A 24,851-nucleotide genomic window follows, 5' to 3' on the forward strand; every position below is an offset into this window, starting at 1 on the left:
CAGGGTGAGCTCCTGTTGCTCTGTACCAGCTTCTGCCAACCTAGCAGTTCTAAAGTATATTTGTTTGATCAAAGCTATTGGCTCATCATTGCATGAAGAAACATGAATGCAGACCAGGCACTACAAACATGGGAACATGTACTGCCCAGTTCATGTAGCCACACATCTAACCAAATGACGAAATAGGCAGAGGATGTGTATATGCACTGATCTTCAGAATATCCTTCTAGCGTTGGCCACTTCTAATTTCTCTTTTTAGCATGAAGATGGAAAGGATCTGTTTGCTACAGTTAACTAGCACTTCATTTATTCCTGTTCCCAGCCAATACCTTGTAACAATTGGTACTCACAATCATAAGCAATAAAACACAGAGGGAGATAGGCTACCAAAGGAACACAATAGGGAAAAATCATTTCCAACCCGATGGAAACAGAGAGACTCAGAACCACTCCATGTGGCTCATAATTGTGTCCTGAAAACTTCTGATGAAAGCCAAATACATAGCAGAATGAAAACAAGTGAGAGCTGTCATTTTGGGGCAGTAACTTTTTGAAGCTCAAATTAATTTATATTTGCTATTCAACAAAAGGCTGCACCAATGTTAGTCCTATTCAAGAGTAGACACACTGGAAATAATAGGCTTGTCTAACACAGGCCCGTTTGTGTCCATGGCTCCATTCTGGAGTTGAGCTTAGTTGGATACAACTCAAAATGTTCCTGCACAACAGATCCCACTTTGAAGGATGGTGTTTCCCATTGGTAAAGAGTTACTTCTAGCATCTCTTGACATTTGGCAAGCCTACCTTCTGGCTGGTATTGTGCTATAATGGTCACAGTCTGGCCTGCGCCTTTGAGCGCTGCAGCAGCCTGTTCATGGGTAGCACCACGAAGATCGATCCCATTCACCTGCAAGGGGGAGAAGAGAAGCAAAGAAACACGAGTGCGTTCCATAGTTCAGGCAAGAAGAAATGGGATTATGGACTGAAAACATGTGAAAGCAACAGGGGGCAGAAGCAGACAGATTTTCTCATCCCTCCCTCCCTCCCTCTTGGAATAGAAAGCCGCTTTGAGGCCCCTTGAGTGAGGTTTTATATACATTCAAGAAATAAAAGGTCTTTTCCCACCTCTTGAGAGCCAGGAACGGTATGGTGCCAATTCTTTGTTGTTGTCGAAGTTGCCCAGGCTGGCTAAAATCCAGGCCAGCTGGAGCAAGGCCTGAAATGTCCACAGAATTATGCAGCAAATTTCATTTTGGTGAGGAAAGCGGTTTGTTTGTTTGTTTGGGGTATTTTTCTTCTGGTTAGGCATGTCTGAAGGGTGTGCAAGAGTGAGAGAGAATGGGAGGCAAAACAAGAGGAAGCGTGTAGGAGGAGGAACGCTAAAAACCTCTGCAGTGGTGTGTATGCGTGTCTAAGCACCCTCAAAAATAGCCGAGAGTTGTTGCAGACAAAGAACTGAGCAGCATGGGTTGATATCTGCAAAGGTCAGGGGTGGAATTAAGATGGTCTAACAATAAAGCGAGGGCAGGCCAGGAGCTACGTGTAGGAGTGGGGAGCCTTTGCATGTCTGAGAACACAGTGCACGACACTGACTTTTGCAGCAGAGATTTCAAGCAGAGGCAGGAGTCTACAACTAATCCAGAATGCAGCAGCTAGACTGGTGACTGGGAGTGGCCGCCGAGACCATATAACACCGGTCTTGAAAGACCTACACTGGCTCCCCAGTACGTTTCTGAGCACAATTCTTTTTTTTATAAATATTTTATTCAGTTTTCAAACACAGAATAGAAAATACATAGCAAACACACAAAATCCCTTCACCAAAGAAATAACAAACGAAAAAACAAATACAATTACACCAACAAACAATATAAAAAAGAAAAAAGAAAAAAAACACAACTGTTCATAACATTTTTTGTGTAACTAACTGGCCTTCCTCACATCTCCCTTACCCTGCATTCTCTGTAATAAAAATACCAGCAAATTATTACCTTGTTTCATTTCTTATTTTGTACTTCTCAAATGTTATATTTCTAGACTTAAAGTAATTTTTGTCGATTAATTATAACTTAGATTAAACATAATATTGCTTTAAATTTTGACCTTTTCTTACATATCACTTAATTTTCTATATCTCACAGTCGAGTTACTGGAACCCTATTTTTCTGGATCGTGCAATTTCTTAACATTCATACAGTTTGTACTGTTTTTGTAGATAGTCCTTAAACTTTTTCCAGTCCTCTTCCATTGTTTCTTCTCACAAATCTCGGATTCTGCCAGTCATTTCGGCCAGTTCCATATAGTCCATCAATTGCGTCTGCCACTCTTCCAGTGTGGGCAAATCTTGCGTCTTCCAATGTTTTGCAATAAGTATTCTTGCTGCTGTAGTCGCATACATAAAAAAAGTTCTGTCCTTCTTTAACACTTTCTGGCCGACGATGCCCAAGAGGAAGGCTTCTGGTTTCTTAGTGCGTTTCTGAGCACAATTCATCCTAAAGCTGCTAACATTTTAACCTGTTTACAATAATTCTTCATATGCTCTACAAACTTTTTACGATCCTCTTTAACTACTGTTTTATCTTGCTCTCTTGTTCTGTTGGTTAGACTTGCCAACTACATTCCTCCCTTGTTGGGGCTTCTCCCTCCCTCCACTTTTAAGCCTATAAAATTCGAGCTGCAGTTGTTGCACAGAGAAATAAATTCTTATAATTCTTGGGAACATCTGACTCCATTATTCCTAGGAGAAACGTCTCTGGTCTTTTTTGGGAATGAACTTTTGAACATTTTTTTTGGCGTTGTTTTAATTAGCAGAAGCCCCATTGAGTCCCAGTCTGCAAAACTGGTGGGATATAAATAAATATAATAATATTAATAGCAGACCTGAGGAATCACAAACTTTGGCAGCAGCTCCAGCGAGATGCAAGAGAGCATGTTGGGAAGATTGGGTAATGAATTGATTTTTGCTTTTAAGGGTGTATGGGAAATAGAGGAAAATATTGTGGAGTCTCAGCCTGACTAATTAGCTAACAATTTTGAACCTGATCCAAACCAATATTATTTGTGTGCAGTATAGTATCACATAGTATAAGCTTTTGGGTTTTTCTTAACTTCAGTTATCTAACTCCTATGAGTTTCTCAAAAGTAGAATGTTTGGGAATGTATTTGTAACCCCCCAGAATAAATCGGACAATGTGTACAAATATCCTCAATGAGAACAGCTTCCATTGTGGAACAGAAAATGCAGCTATTGCTCAGATTTCCATTCAACCAATTTATTACCTGCTGTAATACCCAAACTAATAAAAATCCTGTGCTGCCACCTGGTGGAGTTTGCAGGGAAACTATTAATGAGTGGAATGAAAGCCTGTTTGCAGTTTGGTGAGCCACAGGTGTGTTCAAGTCCCAGTGCTCTGTAGGTTTCTGCTTTGGAGGTGCAGCCCACAATAAGGGCATGGAAAGTCAATACCTGCTTGCTAGATTATTATATGGGGCTGTGTGGATCTCATCTTCCCCAAGAAACTGGCCCCTGAAGAGCCACTGCTTGTCAGAAAAGGCAAGGATGAACCAAGAACAGCCATTCCAGATCAGATCGAAAGGACCTATCTAGTCCACCATCTTCCTATGGCTTATGTGTGTGGTACGGAAGCTGTACTACCCAGGACAGGATGGGGTTGTGCAGGGTTGTTAAGGCAGCAGAGATCATTGTTGGCTGCCCACTCTCCACCTTAGAGCAGATTTATGCCACAAGGTGCCATAGGAAGGCACTGGACATAGTAAAAGATCCATCGCATCCTGGTCACTGTCTCTTCGAGCTCTTGCCGTCGGGACGGAGATACAGGACGATGAAGACAAGAACAAGCCTGTCTTAAGAACAGCTTCTTCTCCAGAGCGATCTCGGCCCTGAATTGGAAGCCCGGACTTTGAAAGTCATCTAATCTCCCTTGATGTATTATACTGTATTGTTTAATTAGTGTTTTTATGGAGCAGTCAAGTAATTTCGTTGTCCCCGAAGGGGGCAATGACAATAAAGATATTATTATTATTATTATTATTATTATTATTATTATTATTATTATTACACCAGCCAATCAAATTCCTACAGGAAACCAGCAAGCAGGAGATAAATTTGATTTCCCCAAACTCCCCCTGATAGTTGAACAAAGCTAGATGAGCAATATCTCTGATCTGCCACAAAAGTTGCTTCTGATGCCCCGAAGGACAACTTTACTTCCTCCCACAACTAATTGATTAACAGAATTTGTATGCTGCTTGACTGGAGAAACAACAACCTTCATTTAGGCAGCTTACAAAAACATAAAACAAAAACCTTGAGATTTTCTACAGAAAGCAGCTAAAAACAGGTATTTAAAAGCATTCGAAAGATGACTAAAAATAAAAAAGAGCTAATAGGAGGTAACTTCTACACATGTAACTTCAACATAGCACCAAAAAGGTACCTGTCTGCCGTTTTGTCAGAAGTCTTTTTTATTTAAGTGTTTATTTAAGTATTAATTAGGAAGATTAAGTTTTTTTTATGCATGTAAATCTGCTTTTTCTTCTTTGTTTTTTCTGTATTTTCTTCTTTTCTTAATTCTTTTTTCTTTAATTTTCTTTTTGTAGTATGATATTGCAAATTCTTTGTATATGTGTGTAATTTAAATTAATAAAGATTTTTATATATATAAAAAAGGTACCTGTATGTTGTCAAGTAGCAGGGAGTTCCAAAGTGTAGGTGCTGCCACACTAAATGATTTGTTTCTTACATATCTAAATGACTTGTAGGACTAGAAGGGATGTGTGGAGCTGGTATTGTGTTGGCAGTTCTGAATATCGAAGCAGCCCAGTGGACATTTCTCTCTCCTTCCCCCTCTACCCTCCTTCCTCCCAGTCCACCAGGCAGCCAGGGAAGAAATTAATCACTGTTGCTGGAGGCCTAATCTGATCTCTTGCAGAAGCCTTTTGAAATTAGGGCAAAGGACACGTGGAATTATGTTTAGGGCTATAGATCACCCACTTCTGACCTCCTGACTTTCAAAGGTCACACACTTACCCAGCCAAGCAATTTAGATCTGGTGTGGTGACCTCTAGCACGCCCACCATTGAAATAACTATATATGTTTTTACTGGACTAACCACTTCATATTGCAGATGGGGTAGTGGCGGCATGATTGAATACGTCCCCATCACATATTTATTCATGAAAAGATAGCATTTTCAATGAGAATTGACTTTCTCCCTGCAAACTCCTGAAAGACAGGTGCTTCTTAGATTTCTTTTCTCTCCAGCTCTGGTTGGAGACTTTCTTCTTTCAACAAACCCTCTACGTGGACATTTATGGCTTTTTACTGTGTTGTGAAATGGCTTTAAGATGCTTCACAAGAAGTGATGCACTTAGGAAAGAAATAAGAACAATACGTCTCTGATGACTGGAGGGTCGCAGCAATGGGTGGTATTCAGCTACGTCTTACTCAGAGTAGATGCATTGAAATCAATTCATAGAATCATAGAGTTGGAAGAGACCACAAGGGCCATCGAGTCCAACCCCCTGCCAAGCAGGAAACACCATCAGAGCACTCCTGACATATGGTTGTCAAGCCTCTGCTTAAAGACCTCCAAAGTAGGAGACTCCACCACACTCCTTGGCAGCAAATTCCACTGTCGAACAGCTCTTACTGTCAGGAAGTTCTTCCTAATGTTTAGGTGGAATCTTCTTTCTTGTAGTTTGGATCCATTGCTCCGTGTCCGCTTCTCTTGACTCAATTTATTTGTGTTCATTGATTTCAGTGGGTTTGTTCTGAGTAAAACGTAGTTGACTACAACTCACTGCATCTCTGTTGGCTGGGTCTTTCCTACCTTTCCACGTCTTAAGTATTTTGGCAAGCAAACCTAAGTTGTTGTTGGTTTGGTGTGTGTTTTTTGTGTTGTTGGTTTTTTTGCTGAAATCTAACCACCAGTGGCCTTCCTTCAGTAAACTGCTTAGTGATAACTGCCTTGGAAAAGGCTTGAACATCATTCCCCCCCCTTATTTTTTTACTTGGGATGGATATGGAAGAATGCATTTATTGTTGTTATTTGAGCTTGATTAACTCAAACGCTGCTCCATTCCAAATTTGCTGGAGGAAATACACAAAGCCTAATTGGATGATTGCTTCTCTTCCATTTGACTGATGAAACACAAAGCATTGGGTGTTGGGTTTTTTGCATGCCAAGATTATGCCAAGTGGCTTATTTGTCTCTTGCAGAGAATGCGGCTACAAAATAAACTAAAATTCCTTGGCACCCAGCCAGAGATGACTGCAGGCAACAGTGACTCTGCACTTCAAGACTGCTGCTGTGGCCTAGGCTTACTGGGTGCCAGTCAAGTTCCATTCCAGTCTGTTATCTTTGTCCTGGAGATATTGATGATGTAGGAACCTTCGGCCCTGCAGACATTGCTGGACTCCAGCTTCCAGCATCCCTGACTATCATTCATGCTGGCTGGAGCTGATGAGATTTGCAGTCTGACAACATCTGGAGGGCAAAGGTCCTCCAAGCCTCCCTTAAAAATGGCAAGGGGTTGGACCAGACGACCCTTTGCCTCCATCCCTGATCATAAGATCAGCTCCAAGGCTTTTTTTCATGGTGGTCTCATGTCTATCAAACTCTCACTCTTGAAATGTTTGACACGGATGTTGATAAGGAAACCAGCTCCTATCAGGATAGCATGGGCCTGAATTTTGTTTCGGGGGGCAGATTGTGAGCAGAAATTGGGAGCCAGCTTTGGGATCCCTGGAAATGTGTGTTCATTTAACTGTGCACATTCCTTAGAGAAGAATTATTTCCAAATTCCACGCTATCAGTGTAAAAAGGAAAGGGCAATTATGGTAATGTTGCAGGGGCTAAATGCACAAAACGTATCCAAAGGCTTACAAAGCTATAATAATAATAATAATAATAATAATAATAATAATAATAATAATAATAATAGTAATTTTATTTATACCCTGCCCTCCCTGGCAACACAGGGCTCAGGGCAGCTAACACTGAATATAAATACAGAAAAAACAGTTTAAAAAAACAAAAAAACCCCAAACAAACAATTGATTGAAATATAAATTAGAATACAGTTTAAAATGCAGCTTAACATGCAGCCTCGTTTTAGTGGTAGCCTGTAGATCAAAGCCATAAGGGGAGAAAATGTCAAATATTCACCGGGGCCAACTATCCATGCTGGTCCTACATGGGCCAGCAAAAAGAGGAGAGGGAAAATTTATATACAAAATCCCATATAAGGGGTTCCATCAAATAAAATAAAATAATAAAAATGAGAGGGGGGGGGGGTTTAGACTGAGTTCAACCCAAAGGCCAGGCGGAACAGCTCCATCTTGCAGGCCCTGCAGAAAGATGTCAAATCCTGCACAGGGCCCTGATCTCCTGCCTTAGGGCATTCCACCAGGCCGGGCCAGAGCTGAAAAGGCCCTGGTCCTGACTGAGGCCAATCTAACCTCCTTATGTGCACACACACACACACACACACAAAATCCATCGCAAATTTGGAAAACGAATCGTGGAGCTGCAGTCCAATTCATTAAGAACACAGAGATCTCAAGGCCTGCATGGCTCATCTGAGAGTGTGCTTGGGGTTTATGCCATGCTCATTCATACCCATTAGATGGCAGACTTGATCTGAAGAAGAAGATGAAGACGAAGACGAAGAAGAGGAGGAGGAGACGGTGGCGGAGGGGGAGTTTGGACTTGATATCCCACCCTTCACTCCCCTTAAGGAGTCTCAAAGCGGCTAACATTCTCCTTTCCCTTCCTCCCCCACAACAAACACTCTGTGAGGTGAGTGAGGCTGAGAGACGTCAGAGAAGTGTGACTGGCCTAAAGTCACCCAGCAGCTGCATGTGGAGGAGCAGAGACGTGAACCCGGTTCACCGGATTACGAGTCCACCGCTCTTAACCACTACACCGCACTTGCTCTCTTAAAGCAAATAAAATAATAATAATAAACAACTAAAGACATCAATGAAGCTTGGTTCTTTGCTCTTTAGGGGGGAAAGGGGAGCTGAATGTCAACCTGAGTTCTCTCCTGCAATGAATTGTTTCGGGTTCTCAGCATGTGAGATTTTGCTGTGGGATGCCTCTCTGTCTCCATCCCTGCCCTGATTTGCAGAGGCCATATCTCAGTGCCTGAGCATCTGCCTTGCACAAGAAGGTCCGAGGTTAAATCTCTAGCATCTTCAGGTAGAGCTGGGAACAACTCACCTGAAACCCTGGAGAGCCACTGCCTGTCCAATGCAGACACTATTGATGGACCAACAGTCTAACTTGGCAAGTTGCTATGCTGCTGAAAGGCAGGATTGCAGATAGACCAAGGAGAGACATTGCCAACACAGACCCTGTTTGCTGGACCAGGAACTGGAGGAGTGATCAAATCTCACTTTCTCTTGACCCTCGGTGGCTGTTGGAGTAGAACAGCCCATCATAGTGACGGATTTTGCTGGTAACTAGAGCTGGTAACTAGGAGGACGTGGGTGGCGCTGTGGGTTAAACCACAGAGCCTAGGACTTGTCGATCAGAAGGTTGGCGGTTCGAATCCCTGTGACGGGGTGAGCTCCCGTTGCTCGGTCCCTGCTCTTGCCAACCTAGCAGTTCGAAAGCATGTCAAAGTGCAAGTAGATAAATAGGTACCGCTCCGGCGGGAAGGATGATGGGTGTTGTAGTCCAAAAAAAGCTAGAGACCCAAGTTAGGGAAACACTGGTCTACACTAACAGACAGGACCTCTCCAGGTTCTTTGCCAGGGGCATTTTCCAGTCCTACCTTGTTGCATGCAAAACATGTGCTCTACCACTGAGATAAGGCTGACCAAGCTAAGGCTGGATGATAAGGGAGACAATTTGCTGCCAGCCCACCACTCCAATGTAGGATTATTTTTGGTTAGGGGTGGGGGTGGGGCTTCTGACCCACAGGCCTTCCCACTTGGCCACCAGGCCATTTCAGCCAAGCTGCAACCACTTGCTCTACACTTCATGACATCAGGTGTTGGTCAGGGGGAAAACCTGCCCCAGCCAAAAGTTTATCTCCTGCCTTTAAGAAGGATATTGACAAGCTGGAAGGTGTGCAGAGGAGGGCAACCAAGATGATCAAGGGTCTGGAAATCAAGCCCTATGAGGAACGGTTGAGGGAGTTGGGTATGTTTAGCTTGGGAAAGAGAAGACGGAGAGGAGATATGAGAGCCATCTTCAAATATCTAAAGGGCCATCACATGGAAGATGGAGCAAGCTTGCTTTCTCCTGTTCTGGAGGGAAGGACACGATCCAATGGCTTTAAGTTACAAGAAAGGAGATTCTGACTAAACATCAGGAAGAACTTTCTGGCAGGAAGAGCTGTTCAATAGTGGAACAAACTCTCTTAAGGTGGTTGTGGACTCTCCTTCTTTGGAAGTTTTTAAGCAGAGGTTGGATGGTCATCTGCCATGGATGCTTTGGTTGAGATTCCTGCATTGAACGAGGGACTAGATGACCCTCGTGTTAGGATATTTCCGTTCCACCTTAAAAGGGAGCAGGCTTTGTGGGTCAGAGTCTGCGTATTTCCTGTTCACAGGATGTTTATGTTTCTATTGCTTTCGTTTCTCTCTGTGTCGGAGACACTGATACAGGCAGTCATGTTTTTCTTTGTTCTGGTCAACGCAGAATAAAACTTGTAAATAATGCTCTCCTGCGTGCGACTTTTGCTGTGCATTATCTGCTGATAGAGTGTGCATGAGCTCTGGAATGTGGCAAGATATTTTCTAGAAACTCATGTCGCTAATTGCTGATACTGCGTGCCTACGGGAGATTGATGGATCGTCCGGCAGACGGCTTGGGGCCATGATGGACTTTGTCTCCCTGGCAGTATCCCAACGCCTCGGCACCCCCTCCCAACTCTACAATTCTGATTCTTTCAAACTTAGCCCGTGAGATGGAGGTGATCACAATCCAATTCCCCTCCCCTGCTCTTGGTTAATATATGCCCAATATACTGATTTTTTTTTAGTTAATGGTGGGAACCCCATCTGAAAACAAGCCAAAAAACAGACCCCAACACAACGCAAGGGAAAGCTGTATTTTTTGCTTTAACTAAAAATTAAATTCGTGCGTAGGAAATACTTACAGATAAAATTTGGTCTCCCCTCTGAAGCTCTCCACTGAGGTCGGCTGGCCCACCCGCTAGGATGAAGGATACAAAAATGCCTTCGCCGTCTTCTCCGCCTACAATGTTGAAACCGAGCCCTGTTGACCCCTTGTGCAGGACAACTTTGCGAGGTTCTCTGTGGAAAGAAAAGGACATATGCTCATTCATTTAAGAGACCTGGATTCAGGACCAGCCCACCTATGAGGCAAGGTGAGAAGACTGCTTCGGGCAGAAGGGTCCACTAGGGCAGCTGATCCCAATGTTTATCTTTCTCGATCCCTGCCCCTTTGCTCCTGATGTAGATCTTCCCTGACCTCTTCTTCCCTTGTGGGGTGGGCGAGGGACTATTTTAAAGCCAGCCTCAGGTGCCAAAATGTCTTGGGCTGACTGGGTTGTATATGTCTCCTATTGAGCAGCTCCTTTCCATTTCCTTCCATAATAACAGGCACTAGATGGACCATTGTGTTTGATTCAGTACAAGGCAGCTTACTGTGCTGTTGCCATATCCTTTTTTTTTTTTTTTTACTTTCTCCTCCCTCAGCTATCTCTTTGTGTTTTATACATTTTTATTAGTTTTTAACATATTAATTCATAATTAATTCATACAACAGAACTTCTCATCTTATACAATATTTTTTGGACTTCCGTCAACACCTTTGATGATTTTCCGTTCTTATCACGTATTATGCATTTCTTAATTTCATATTACCTTTAATTATCTTTAACTAATAATTCTCCTCATTGTCTTTTTTGCAATATTTCAAATAATTCACCTTACAAAACTTCTTGCAAACCTACTAGTGTAATCTGTTCATCACAATTACTTTTCAAATAGTCTGTAAATTTACTCCGGTCTTCTGAGAATCTCTGGTCCCGCAGGTTTCGAATCCTTCTTGTTACTTTGTCTAATTCTGCATAGTCCATCAATTTCATCCTCCATTCTTACTATTGCCTTATCCTAATATCGTATTGACCAATGAGATACTTCCCTTTATGTTGACATAGGCAAGCATATATAGACACATGCCAATGTAATCAGCAGCAACTGGGAATCCAATAGAATCGCAAATAGGTCCAAGTTATCTGAAATACCCTATCGCCTCATGTGAACCTGCCTGGATTTTGAGATCTTTGGAGAGGGTCTTTCTCCCATTTGGTGGGGTTCTGGGAGAGGGCCTTTACTTGCACTTCAAAGTGGCACAGTCACCTCTATCGATTCGAAACTCCGCCGCTCAGTTCTGCTATGGGCACAGACATTTCGTTAAATAGAATGGACTGCTATAAAATACATTTCCTGCATCTGGCCAGTAGATGGAGCTGGCAGTCCAGTTTCTGAGCAACCACAGTTCTTTCCCGTCCATAGTTAAACACTTTTCATTCCTCTTTCTCTCTCTTCCCCCTACCTGCTTTACTCTATTTTTATTTCTCACCATGCTCCAGGGACTTTGGAGCAACAAAGATGAGATTCTTCAGAAGCTGCAGGCATGTGTAGCATCCAACATTGGTCAAATAATGTTTTTTTGGTTTTGTTTTAGGTGCAGACCAGGGGAAAGTAGGAATAGATGCTACCCACCAGAGAAGGGAGCTAAAATTGTTGCTGCAAAGAGACCGGTCCACTGATAAGTCCTCCTGAGCAAGACCCACTGAAATGGTGCCAGAAATATAAATGGGGATTGCACTGAATAAGTTCCTAATAGATCGGGTGCCACCCCCAAAAAATAGCCAGAACAGGAAAAGGAAATCTCTGTTGAGCAGCTTTCCCCAACCTGGTTGTTGGCATCCATCTGTCTGAAGAGACAACGGAACGTGCACCTGGGGTTGAAGTCAAACCTCTGAGGAATCACAGCGCCTTCTGTGGCTGCAGAGACCGGGAACTCACAACTGCTGCCTCCTGCATTGTTTGATGCTTTTGAATTATGGTGCTTGAGGAGACTCTTGAGAGTCCCATGGATGGCAAGAAGATCAAACCTCTCCATTCTGAAGGAAATCAGCAATGAGTGCTCACTGGAAGGACAGATCCTGAAGCTGAGGCTCCAAGACTTTGGCCACCTCATGAGAAGAGAAGACTCCCTGGAAAAGACCCTGATGTTGGGAAAGATGGAGGGCACAAGGAGAAGGGGACGACAGAGGACGAGATGGCTGGACAGTGTTCTCGAAGCTACCAGCATGAGTTTGACCAAACTGCGGGAGGCAGTGGAAGACAGGAGTGCCTGGTGTGCTCTGGTCCATGGGGTCACAAAGAGTCGGACACGACTAAATGACTAAACAACAACAACAAAGCAGCACCAAAGTGACCTCCATGGGGTGCAAGCTTGGGTAGTGTATATCAGCGGCGTAGCGTGGGTTGTCAGCACCCGGGGCAAGGCAAGTAATTTGCGCCCCCTAACCCCTAACCTGCCGCCACTGCCAGCTTCTTCTCGCTGCTGCCTGGTCTGGTCTGATGTGGTTCTCTCCCGCGCTCAGCGCTGCGCTGGGCGGCCGCTGCACTGTCCCTCCCTCAGATAGTTCCTCACTCTCTCTCCACACCGCACGCCTGGCACCGCCCCTCCACAGTGGGCGGCGACCCGGTGGCTCGGATCGGATTCGCACAGCCAGCACTGCAGTGAGAGAGAGTGAGTGAGCCAGGTAGGGGCAGAGAGCTGCGAGTGCGAGCACACCCCCCCCAAATGTTGTGCCCGGTGTGGCCGGCACCCCCTGCACTCCCCACGCTACGCCACTGGTGTATATGGAGGTCCTGGGCTGTGACAAGACTCCACTCTCAACCTCGCTGATGTGACCCAAAGGAAAGCAGAGCAATACATTTGGCAACATTTGCCGAAAAGAGTCGTACGACACAGCATCCAGCCGTCTTAAGAACTCCACTCTGGTTCTGTGTAGGCTTTACTCTCAAGCCTTTTCTTCTCCTGAAGTCCCGCAAGACCGTTGGCCATGTTGGCTGGGGCTGATGGGAGTTTTAAACCAAAACATATGGAGGGTACCCAATTGGGAAAAGTCGCTGCAGACCATGAACTCAGTGAAGGCTGGTCCATTAGGGTGACTGGGGAGCTAACCCACCAACCTCAGTCTGCCCTCAGCCAGTTCCCACCTGCCTGCTTCCTCCTGAGTCTCAGGTTTGCCCTTGCAGAGCTCAGCATGGAGGAGGATGGAGTCAGAACTGGAATTAGTTGGCTCTGCCTATCGCCGACTCTGCTTGTCATGGGCTCCAGCTCTGCCTTCTTTGGGCCTCCTTGCCTTCCACCCAAATGGCCCCAATAGGTGGCCAGCCACCTCTGCATGTCATGTACTGTACTCTGATAAAAGCCTTGGTGAGTTATCAACACAGAGAAGTCAGACGGGGATAGGATATACCTGGTTCCTCAAGGCCATTCTCCAGCTACCCCAGCAGTACATATTTTTCCAAACACAACAACTCAGTGAAGAAAAGAGGAGCTCAGTTTGGACATGGAGGTGAGTGAAACCTAAGATAAAGTCCGTCTTTAGGCACCTTGCATGGCTTCAGGGCTATCTAGTGCGGCCAAACTGGAATGAATGAAGCTAAGTCAGCCATTAGTTTCAACAGTTCTGCTCTGAGTAAGACTGGCATTGAATACAGTCTATAGGAAGACCGTAGGAAGCTGCCTTATACTGTGTCAGAATATTGATCCATCTAGCTTTGTATTGCCTACACTGACTGGCCAGGATTTCAGAGAGTAGCAGTTCTTTATCCTATCTGGAGAAGCTGGGAATTGAACCTGCAACTTTCTGTGTGCAAAGCAGGTGCTCTACCACTGAGCTAAGGCCCTTCCACGTACATTCAGAGCTGTTTTATAGTGTGCCAGACCCTTCATCTATCTAGCTCAGCCCTGTCTCCACACTGACTGGCAGAGTTTTATGGCCTCCTACCAGGAACCTTCTGCATGTAAGGGAGATATTACCACGGATCTACAGCCCTTCACCATGTCAGCTGCCCCCTTCCAGGTTTCCCCTTTCTTTCTGCCCCTATTTCCAGCAGCTACTTTGACATCAGCATGCTGTCACGTTGCCACACAACCAATCCGGACTGGAAGATGTGACCATGTTAGAAAGCCAAGTGAGAGCAAGGGTGAATGCTTGCTGTCCTCACTCTGAATGGGCAGGTATTTTTACCCCATTTCACAGAGCCCACAAACTATTGCCAGAACTGGAAGCGTGTTGTTTTGCGGGGAAGCACAGTGCTCAGGAAAAGCACACTGCCTGTTTTTGTCTGGGACAGATACAAAAGCTGTTCAGGGAATAGTGGAAGGAGCATCTATTTCTGAGACGAAGCAGATTTGAACCTGCCAGCTGCCTAGATAGGGGAATGCCTGTGGCATCATAGGTAGCGCTGTTCTGAGAGCTAGGGAGCAGGAATGCACATATGAATTGCACACAGTTGTCCGTGTATGTAGACACTCAATGTGGCACAAAACTGGTGTAAAGCAATAACAACCCAAGTGAAACTCTTACCCTTCCACAGAAAGGCTTCGCTGTATGCTCACGGTGGGTGGCCGGGTCACTGTGCTGTGCTGGGAATGACTGCATAGACAGGAAAGAAAGGAGGAATAAATAAAAACATTTGCTCGCAAAGCCTCTCGGTCTTATTGCAACAAGCTCTGGACGATCCAAAATACGACATAGATCTGGGGTTCAGAGAAGTAATATGCGTGTTCCTGAGTGGAGACAGTACATTGGGCTAAGTCGTCATTTCGAGTTTCCACTAGCCGCTCTGGGTGGCTTCCAACAAATTAAAACACCAAACACAGTAAGACATCAAACACTAAAAACTTCCCTATACAGGGCTTCCTTCAGATGTCTTCTAAAAGTCAGATAGTTGTTTGTTTCCTTGACATCTGATGGGAGGGCGTTCCACAGGAATAATAATAATTTAGTAGTAGGCAATATGGGACGCGAGTGGTGCTGTGGGTTAAACCACAGAGCCTAGGACTTGCCAATCAGAAGGTCGGTGGTTCGAATCCCCACGACAGGGTGAGCTCCTGTTGCTCAGTCCCTGCTCCTGCCAACCTAGCAGTTCGAAAGCACGTCAAAGTGCAAGTAGATAAATAGGTACCGCTCCGGCGGGAAGGTAAATGGCGTTTCCGTGCGCTGCTCTGGTTCTCCAGAAGCAGCTTAGTCATGCTGGCCACATGACCCGGAAGCTGCATGCCGGCTCCCTCGGCCAATAAAGCGAGATGAGGGCTGCATCCCCAGAGTCGGCCATGACTGGACCTAATGGTCAGGGGTCCCTTCACCTTTACCTTTAGTAGGCAATGGTCTGGTTCAGCATAAACCACCTTTCTATGTTCCTATGCTTTGCATCTAAACAGTCCCTGGTCCATTTGGTCCCAGACATCAGATAACAGAGAGTGCGGAAGACTCTCTGCACAAGACCCTGAAGGGCTGTTGCCAGTTAAGAATGACCATCACTGGATGCATAATTTGACCCATTTCTTAACAGCTAGTTGTTTCTCGGAAACTGCTGTAGGGAAAAATGATAAAATCAAGATTGTACACATTTCTCCCCAGCGTATACATGTCACTGGCTTACAGTAAGTCCCCACAAGGCATGCTTAGATATCTCTTTGTCTTCAACAGCACAGCTTAGCTGATCTGTTATGCTGGAAAGTCATGGCTGTTGGTTATCCTGCATGGCACGTTCCACCAATTGAAAATATATCGGATAGTGGCTACTGACCCAGATAGTTATTTCTGCATTGGCAGATGGCATTGGTAATGCCTAAAGCAGCAAAATATGGGAAATCCACAGCTCTCATGTGGAGCTGTGAGCCCTCTGATGGCCTCCCTGAAGTTATCATGTGGGATCCACTGGCTTTATCAGTGTTGTGGCGAGCCCAGGATCAGTTGGGGGACCTTGCCACAGTTGCATAGATCTTCGTACGATCCAATGAGGAATGATTCATGCCTGGAATCCCATTGTTCTCACAGGTATTCCCTATGTTGAAGATAATGGGACATGCCCCTTCTGTAGCCCTTTGGAGCACGATCACTGCAGCATGGATCTTCATGTGCCCTCTCCGAGGCGCACACAAAACTCCAGTTAGTTCAATGGAGGGATGCAGAGATGCAGGCACTTGTTCCATTGAAGTGAATGGGATAGATAAAGGCATTCTGTGTGCCTTTATCAGAGGCCACCCCCCACACCCACTGCCTGATTGGGGAAAATGTGTATGGAATTGGAATATGACGGGTAACCAAAATAGTTTACAAACATAGCAACTGCAGAACCGACTAGCTTGATGCTAATTTAACATGGTTGCTCTCTTCCCCCTCCCTGTCCTGTCTGCACAGATGACTTTGACGAGTTAATTGAATGGAACAGAAAAATGTAAAGTGGGCCAATGAGGCAGAGCTGGCAAATAACACAAGATACTTTTGACACAATGCAAGTCAAACACAGTTCCGTTTCGCAACTCCTCCGGGGAAACTGGCTATGTCTGTCTGGCGTCTTGAGGATGCTTTGAAAAGGAACAGCTTACGGACTCCCTTTCCACCTGGGAAAGTGCAAAGAAGGACTACGGAACAAGCCAGCTGATGGAACGACTTCCTTTGGAGGAAAGGAAAGGAAACAAGCTGCAGAATTTTAACTCACCCTCTCCAATTAGTCTTAAGAAGTGTGCCAGAAATTCAAACCAACGTATGTAACGTCCGCATTTATGAACAAACATGCAACCAAAACAGTACATGGATTCATGATGAGCAAGACAGCTAAATTTATGAGCCTTGAATTTGTATACTGTTGGAGGTTGTGAGCTTTCCTCCCACAGTATTCCAGCGGAGCAGAACACATTGCACAATATTCTTTGCTTTGTGGCAAAGACAGGCAAGGCTATCTCCAGCAACATTCCACCATGTTATGAACCATATTGTTTACTTTTATGTTATTTTGATTTGTTGGATGGTCTGGAGTGCGCACATCTGAACAAGCATCCTCAAAAAAGAACAGCACAGTTGATAGCACACTATTGTCCATGGAAGTGGGGGTATGTGCAAAAAGTTTTAATTGAGTTGTGATAGGTGTAGAGACAACCCAACATAGATGTTTTCCAAATCACTTCTCTTTCCTTTTGCTTTTTCTACACCAACTAACTTTATCAAATTCTAGGGCTGGGCGAATATGTCAGTTTTGGTTTTTCTCAGTTCCTGAGTTTTAAAATTTTTAATTAACAACAACAACAACAACAACACAAGTCCTCATGCAAATTCATGTATTTTAGTACAGATTTCACCTAATACACACATTTTTTTGCAAAGCAAATTCTCCCAATATAACGTATTTTAAATGTTACTTTCACTAATATATGCATTTTAACGCCCCTTTTGCTTCAGTATATGCATTTTTGCGCATATTACTCAGCAAGAGAACTGCACATCAAAATTTGGAGACGTGTGGATTTTGGGGGATGCCTGTGTTTCTATTGTTTCAGCAAATGTGAATTAGGCAGCTTCATTTTTGAAATGTGGACTGAAACCCCCTCTCCTTCTTAAAAGAAAGGGGGTTGCTCCGCAATCTTTTGAAGAATGGTTTCCATGCATGCAACCTGCCCTGTAACTGAATGCATCCAAAGACTCTGCTGGTTGCAGAGGTGAGAAAAAGTAAACTTGCAGCAGAAGTGTTAACATGTCTACACAGAGATAAGTCCTACTGAAGTCAATGGGGCTTCCTGCCGAATAGGACTGAAGCTTCAATTACCATATTTTTCGCTCTATAAGATGCACCAGACCTAGTTTTTGGAGGAAGACAAGAAAAAAATAAATCTTAATCTCAGAAGCCAGAACACCAAGAGGGATCACTGCGCAGTGAAAGCAGCAATCCCTCTTGCTGTTCTGGCTTCTGGGATAGCTGCGCAGCCTGCATTCGCTCCATAAGACGCACACACATATCCCCTTACTTTTCAGGAGGGAAAAAGTGAGTCCTATAGAGCAAAAAATACGGTAATTAAAGGTGGTGCATGCAGCGTGCAGAAACACAACAATCTCAATCACAAGAAGAAAAGGAAGGAAGGAAGGAAGGAGGGAAGGAGGGAAGGAAGGAAGGAAGGAAAGAAAGAAAGAAAGAAAGAAAGAAAGAAAGAAAGAAAGAAAGAAAGAAAGAAACAGGGAGGAAGGGAATACAGACTCCAAGGAAAAAAGCAATGCAGAAATAAAAAATGATGCATGGGCTGATAAATGAAATATTGTTTTCTATTGAATTAGATATAATAACAGAGTCCTCTCACAAACAGAAGCTAGGGCTGCGATTTCACCTTGGCACTCTAAGGCTTAAAAGCACACATGCAGTCAGTGCTGCTGGAGCTGATTAAATAAAGGCAGAGATGCCAAGCTCAGCGCTCCAGGATCTCCTTAAAGGCTTAGCAAGATTTGGTTTGTGAAGTTCGAGAAACTGCCACCGTCGTTTTTATTATTAATAAAAGCAATAACAATGATGTTTAAGGTTGCAATCTTATGTAGACTGACTTGGTAATAAGCCCCCTTGAAGAGAGCAAGGCTTATTTCTGAGTAAACAGCTGCAAGTTTGTGAATGGACCAGTTGCCTTTCATAGAAAAACGCTACTCAATGTGACTTGGGAAAATGCCAAAAACGACAAGCACGGCAGCAAGATAAAAAACCCCGCAATCTGAAATGTTAAAATAACAGAGGTGTGGGGAGTCAGAGAGAGGAGTCAGCAAATTAATAGGGAAACAACAGGCAGAAGTCGCACCTGAGCTTTTATCGCCTTGCTTTATCTGTTGGTCAGAAGCAGTGCTGGGAAACCTGTGACCCTATACAGACACTGGAATCCAACTCACATCAGCCCCAGCCAAGGGGATGAAGGGAGTTGTAGTTCAGCAGCCTTGGGGGGGGGAGTGCTATAGCCCCCCCCATCCCTCACTGAAAGAGAGTCCTGTTTTCATCCGTGCAATGCTGGTGGGTGTACAATTCATGCACACAGAAAGGGCACACTGTTCATGCACATAGAAAGGGTGTAGTGAAATTAGGGCCGCGAATGGCTGGCATGAAACATGGTTTATGGGAAACGAATGGATACTACTATCAGGTAGCAGATACAGGTCTGGTGAAAGAATCAAGCACCTTCAAGCAGCTACTGGGGTTCTGGAGTCCCATCACTGACTCATCCCTGTGCCCCCCCAAAAAAAACACAAAAAACCTGGTGCACCAATCAGTTTTGTGTGGTTGAGGCTGGGAATAATCAACTGCATGTTGAATTTCCCACAATGCTCCAGAGTGATGCTACGTTATTTATTATTTATTTATTTATTTATTATTACATTGATTAGTTGCTTAATGAACATTAAAAACAAGTATAAAACTACCTAAAGTTATCTGTCATCATCTATTTATCTATATCTATCTATCTATCTATCTATCTATCTATCTATCTATCTATCTATCTATCTATCTATCTATCATCTATCTATATCTATCATCTATCTATCTATATCTATCTATCTATCTATCATCTATCTATCTATCTATCTATCTATCTATCTATCTATCTATCTATCTATCTATCATCTATCTATCATCTATCTATCTATCTATCTATCTATCTATCTATCTATCATCTATCTATCTATCATCTTTCTATCTACCTACTTATCAGATCCCACTCTTTTCTATCCTGCTAAAATATAAGCAGAAAATTGAGATCCAAAGGACTGGGTGAATAAGAGGCCTGTTGCCTAAAATCACATAGTGATAGTGCCTCCGTGAGGATAACATTCCATGAACAAGGGGGCCACCACAGAGAAGGCTTGTTCTCTTGTTGCCACACTCTGCACCTCCCATGGAGGGGACACATACACAAAGGACTTGGGTGACGATTGCAGGGTCCAGGTTGGTTCACATGGGGAGAGGAGGTATTTGGGTCCTGAGCCACATAAGACTTTATAAGTCAAAAGCAGCACTTTGAAACCGAGCCCAGAAATTATTTGGTACTTAGTGCAGTTGGGCAAGGATTGGCACTACAAGCTCAGACCGTGTTGCCTCAGCAACCTGACCATTGAATTCTGCACCACCTGCAGTTTCTGAACCATCTTCAAAGGCAGCCCCATGTGTAATAAAAAGGTAAAGGGGCCACTGACCACTAGGTCCAATTGTGACTGTCTCTGGGGTTGCGGCACTCATCTCGCTTTATTGGCCGAGGGAGCCAGCGTACAGCTTCCGGATCATGTGGCCAGCATGACTAAGCCGCTTCTGGTGAACCAGAGCAGCGCATGGAAATGCCGTTTACCTTCCCGCCGGAGTGGTACCTATTTATCTACTTGCACTTTGACGTGCTTTCGAACTGCTAGGTTGGCAGGAGCAGGGACCGAGCAATGGGAGCTCACCCTGTCGCGGGGATTCGAACTGCTGACCTTGTGATCGGCAAGTCCTAGGCTCTGTGGTTTAAGCCACAGCGCCACCCGTGTCCCTTCCCATGTGTAATACCTTGCGGTAATCTAACCTAGTGGGAAATCCAATTCTCTCAGAGCACTGGTGCGACTGCTCCTCACTGCTGCCAGGTGAGTCTGCATCATGTAAGCCAGCCAATGGAGCAAGAGATCCAGCCAATAGCCGCATCAAACCTCAAGGCTGCCTTAGGTCCACCTTCCCCCACTATTGTGGCATATGAAGCGGGTGGGGATGCATTTGAGGAACATTTCCCCAACATACTGCTTGCAAAGGTACCCAGAGCCTCTTTGCTTCAGAAGGCGGCCTCCTTATCTAAAAGCCATGGGCAGTTTTGCTTTAACAGAAAGGCAAATTTGAAATGCAAAGCAAACAACTGGATAAAATGAAGACCGTTCCTTAATCCGTTTAATGTGCATGGGGGGGGGGGAAACCACAAACCCCAGTCTACTGAAGCAGAACTTGATTTGCTCATCGCTGCAGACAATTTCAAACTTAAATGAGATTTTGTTCAGGTTTAATTATAAATAAGCTAACTCAACAAACCTCTTTTATTTTTGCAGAGGGGGCATTGTGAATATTGTATCCCGGCAACAAACAACTAGGGCATGTTTGGTACTGAGAGCAGCACATGGGGCAGCCCTATACATCCTCATTGCGTTCAATGGGCTTGCTTACAGTCAAGCGTGCATAGGATTCTGCCTTCTGGCATAGATAACCCAGTTATCCCCCCTTTTTTTTGCAGTTTTCTAGCTCAAGGACCACATTCCCTTTTGGGTAACCTTCCTGGGGTCGGCCAGGACAAATGTCTCTTCCCTGCCTGGATGGAGGATAGAGAGGAGTGTTTGTTGAAACTACTCTGCCCCCTTCCTCTCCTGAACCCACCTACTACAGGCATGCAGCCCTCAGAAGCTTGCGCAGAAGGCATGTAAGGAAACTGAAGGTACATTCTTACACCTTTGGTGGATGTGCCCAAGGATTAAGGCTTTCTGGGAAATGATATATAATAAATTGAAAAAGGTATTTAAATATACCTTCCTGAAGAAACCAGAGGCCTTTCTCCTGGGCATTGTCGGCCAATTGGTGCCAAAGAAGGACAGAACTTTTTTATGTATGCTACAACAGCAGCAAGAATACTCATCGCTAAGTATTGGAAGACACAAGATCTACCCAATCTGGAAGAATGGCAGATGAAGGTGATCGACTACATGGAATTGGCTGAGATGACTGGCAGGATCCGAGACCAGGGAGAAGAGTCGGTGAAAGAAGACTGGAAGAAATTTAAAGACTACTTAAAGAAATATTGTAAAATTAATGAATGTTAGAAAGATGTTGGCTAGAGACTAAGCGGTTTCCAGCTGTAATGCTTTAGGAGATGTAAAAAAGGATTATAAATGGGTAAAAGTTTAATGGTAAGGATTTGCTGAACTAACAAACTGAAATGGAATACAAAGAAGGGAAGTATGAGGAGGTCGGAGGAAATAAGGGTATGGAAGTTATGTTATTGAAAATTAATGTGTGTTTTTAACTGCTTATTATTTCGTATGTTTATTTTTTATTTTTTATTATATTCAAAAATGTTTTTAATAAATATCTTTTAAAAAAAACAACAAACAGAAGCTTGCGCAGAAGGCAATGTGGCTGAAAAAGATTCCCCACTCATGTTGCAAGAGGTACCTAAAACAGCACACGCACCCCAGCGGAAAAGCCAGGAGCAGCAAATCTCTTATTGTGGTTTCCCCCTTTGCTCACCTTGGGCTACTGTTGCTGGGGCGAGTGGCCAGCTGGCAGCACTCTAAATACACCTAAAGAGCAAGCTTGTAAAGAGCAAGCAAAGCCCTGGATGGCGCTTGGATATTAACTCGACGATATGCATCTTGAAACAAAACGTACATGAGCAGCACAGTCCCCGAGAACCGGTGTGAAATGGTTGATACAGTGGATTAGCTCAGCCTGTGCCTGTGCCGCTGCTGAATCTTAATCCTTTAATTAATGCTAAGTTGCATCCTGCAGTGCTCAGCTGATACGTATCTCCCCGAGAGGCAGGCTCCCCACCCCAATCCCCTGCATGCTTTCTAGGATGCCTCCGCTGTGCCCCCTTCATTTCCCTCTCACTCGCCTGCTGAGCTACACAGCGGAACCAAACGCTGTCATTGTAAGGATGCGGAGAAGCATCTTCCTCGCAGGGAATGAATCAAATCTGTTTGGTACAGACACGACAAATCCCACAGTCTCCCCGAAGCTCGATTCCAGGACCCGCCTTGATCTCTGTGTTGTTCCTGGTTTTGCCCTTTAGCAAGCTACTCTAAGATGCTCAGGGGGGAAAGGAAAGGCCAGCCAGATTTCTCATGCTGGTATCACAGAATGGACCTGAAAGATCCTCTCCTCCAGCCCTTTGCCAACGCATGCTATAGCATCCCTGATATTTATTTCCTTGTGTTTATATTCCACCTTTCTTCCATCATGGAACTCAAGGTGGTTGTACACTTGGTACCCAGGCTATCGCTCATCCAGACACCGACCAGACTGAGATCTGCTTAGCTACAGTCATTAAAGAGTCGGTGCCATCTGGAGTAGACAACACTTGTCTAGGTGGGCAACAACCTCTTGACTCTTTCTAAAGCTAATTCCTATATGGTGCACTGGATAGATTGTTGAACTAGGACCCGGAAGACCCATGTTCAAATCTCCCACTCAGCCATGGTGTTCACTGGGTGGTCTTTGGCCAGTCACCTTCTTTCAGCCTAACGGGTGTGCTGCGAGAACAAAATGGGGGGATAGGGAGAAAGCGACTTGCAGGAAAGGTGGGATATAAAATGCAGCCAACTGATACATGTCCATCTCTCCCTTTCTGCCCAATATCCTTTCTCTGATGTCTGCGCTGCTGCCAAGGCCCCAAACCCAACCCTACTTATATGTCGCTTAGAGAGCTCTCTGACTGAGCGGCTGAAAGCATCTTCTAAACACAATAAAAATGGATAAATATAAGGCCGGCCCTTTCCTCTTAAGCCAGTGAGGTGGAAGCGAAGTGAGCACAAGGTTGTGTTTTTTGTTTCTGCAGAGGGAGCCTTCCTGCGGGGGTGGAAGGTGGAGCCTAATACCGCGCACTTGAGCCGCGCCCATGCATTCTCGTATGAGGAAGTGAGGAAGAAGCACATGCAGTACCTGATGATCTCAGAGTCAGGGAGCAGGCCTAGGTGGTAGTGGGGATAGGGAGCTGAAAGGAGGAAGCTTTTGTCACACTCGACAGGGGAATAGTGCCTAGGAGAAGGTGGCTTATCACAGAATTTGTTCACAGTGCTGTAAACGGGTTCAGGAGGCCTGGTGATAACAGAAGAGAAGAGTAAGAGGTTAGACGGGCACCCCGACATGCGCAAAACAGCCGGCCACACAGCTAATTTGCACCCCAAAGCATGCAGAGAAGTATCGACAAGAGAAGGGTTATATACAGGCACCAAGGAAGGAAAAAGAAACTTCTGTTAAGTTACAATACGCTAGTCACAAAGAGTAAGAACGTGATAGGCACAGCACTGTACACAAGACAGCTAGGGGGAAGGAAACCGGTGACAACGCTGTGCCGTAACATACCGGTGACAAAAGTGTGCCGTAACAAACCGGTGTCAAAGCTGTACCATAACATTCAACTCTCAGTCTACAAACTGGTTTAAAGCGTCGCTCCTTACCTTCTGGAAGCCAACAGAACCCGCCCTGAAAGAACTTTAACTCGACCTGTACACTTATACTAAAGATCTAGGACATCCTAGCATTAAAGTTAGGAAGGCACATTCACACTACAAGGGAGGACAACGTGTAATAGCCGTAAAGTTGAAAGGCGTTTGGAAGCCCCTTCTAGCAAACATTTATGTGTGATGCACTGATGAATTGTGGAGAAACAACATACATGGCTCCGGTTTCTACAACAGTGGCTCCAAAGCTGTAGCCCTGGAAGCAATTGGGAGATCAGCTTTATGCTGCTGGAATGCCTGGAAAAGGGAAGGAGCAATGTAGGGTAAGGACCACCCCTTACTTAAAGTTGCTGAGGATTCAAATAGATATAAGCAGTCCAGTCTCCTACCCATTCTCTGTGGGCAATGGAGCGACGGTATAATTTAGCAATAGCAGAGGATTTGAGCAATAGACTAAGTTGTTTCTTTGGTCCTGGATTCCCAGTGGGGCACAGGCTATGCATATCGGGCTCAGTGGTAGAGCATTGGCTCTGTGTGCATGAGGTTTGTTTGCCAGCATTTCCAGGTATGGCTGGGAGAGAGACTCCCAGAGGAGCTGCCAGTC

The 24,851-nt window shown here is 44.7% G+C and overlaps 1 protein-coding gene across 30 annotated transcripts in view; it reads right to left on the minus strand.

The window, feature by feature from the left end:
• Nucleotides 1–24,851, minus strand: part of DLG2 (discs large MAGUK scaffold protein 2) — a 921,944-nt gene that overhangs the window by 179,057 nt on the left and 718,036 nt on the right. For 27 of the 30 annotated variants that reach the window (XM_082219075.1, XM_082219062.1, XM_082219073.1 and 24 more), the window contains 4 exons: nt 23,727–23,882; nt 14,621–14,689; nt 10,136–10,292; nt 805–907 (listed from right to left, as the gene is read on the minus strand). In XM_082219075.1, coding sequence (XP_082075201.1) covers nt 805–907; nt 10,136–10,292; nt 14,621–14,689; nt 23,727–23,882 — 485 coding nt within the window. The remainder of the gene's footprint in view (nt 1–804; nt 908–10,135; nt 10,293–14,620; nt 14,690–23,726; nt 23,883–24,851) is intronic. The other 3 variants (XM_082219052.1, XM_082219079.1, XM_082219081.1) reach the window with 1 other exon arrangement.

The sequence above is a fragment of the Podarcis vaucheri genome (assembly GCF_965113315.1).
Source record: "Podarcis vaucheri genome assembly, chromosome: 4".
In the NCBI taxonomy this organism is placed as follows: domain Eukaryota; kingdom Metazoa; phylum Chordata; class Lepidosauria; order Squamata; family Lacertidae; genus Podarcis; species Podarcis vaucheri.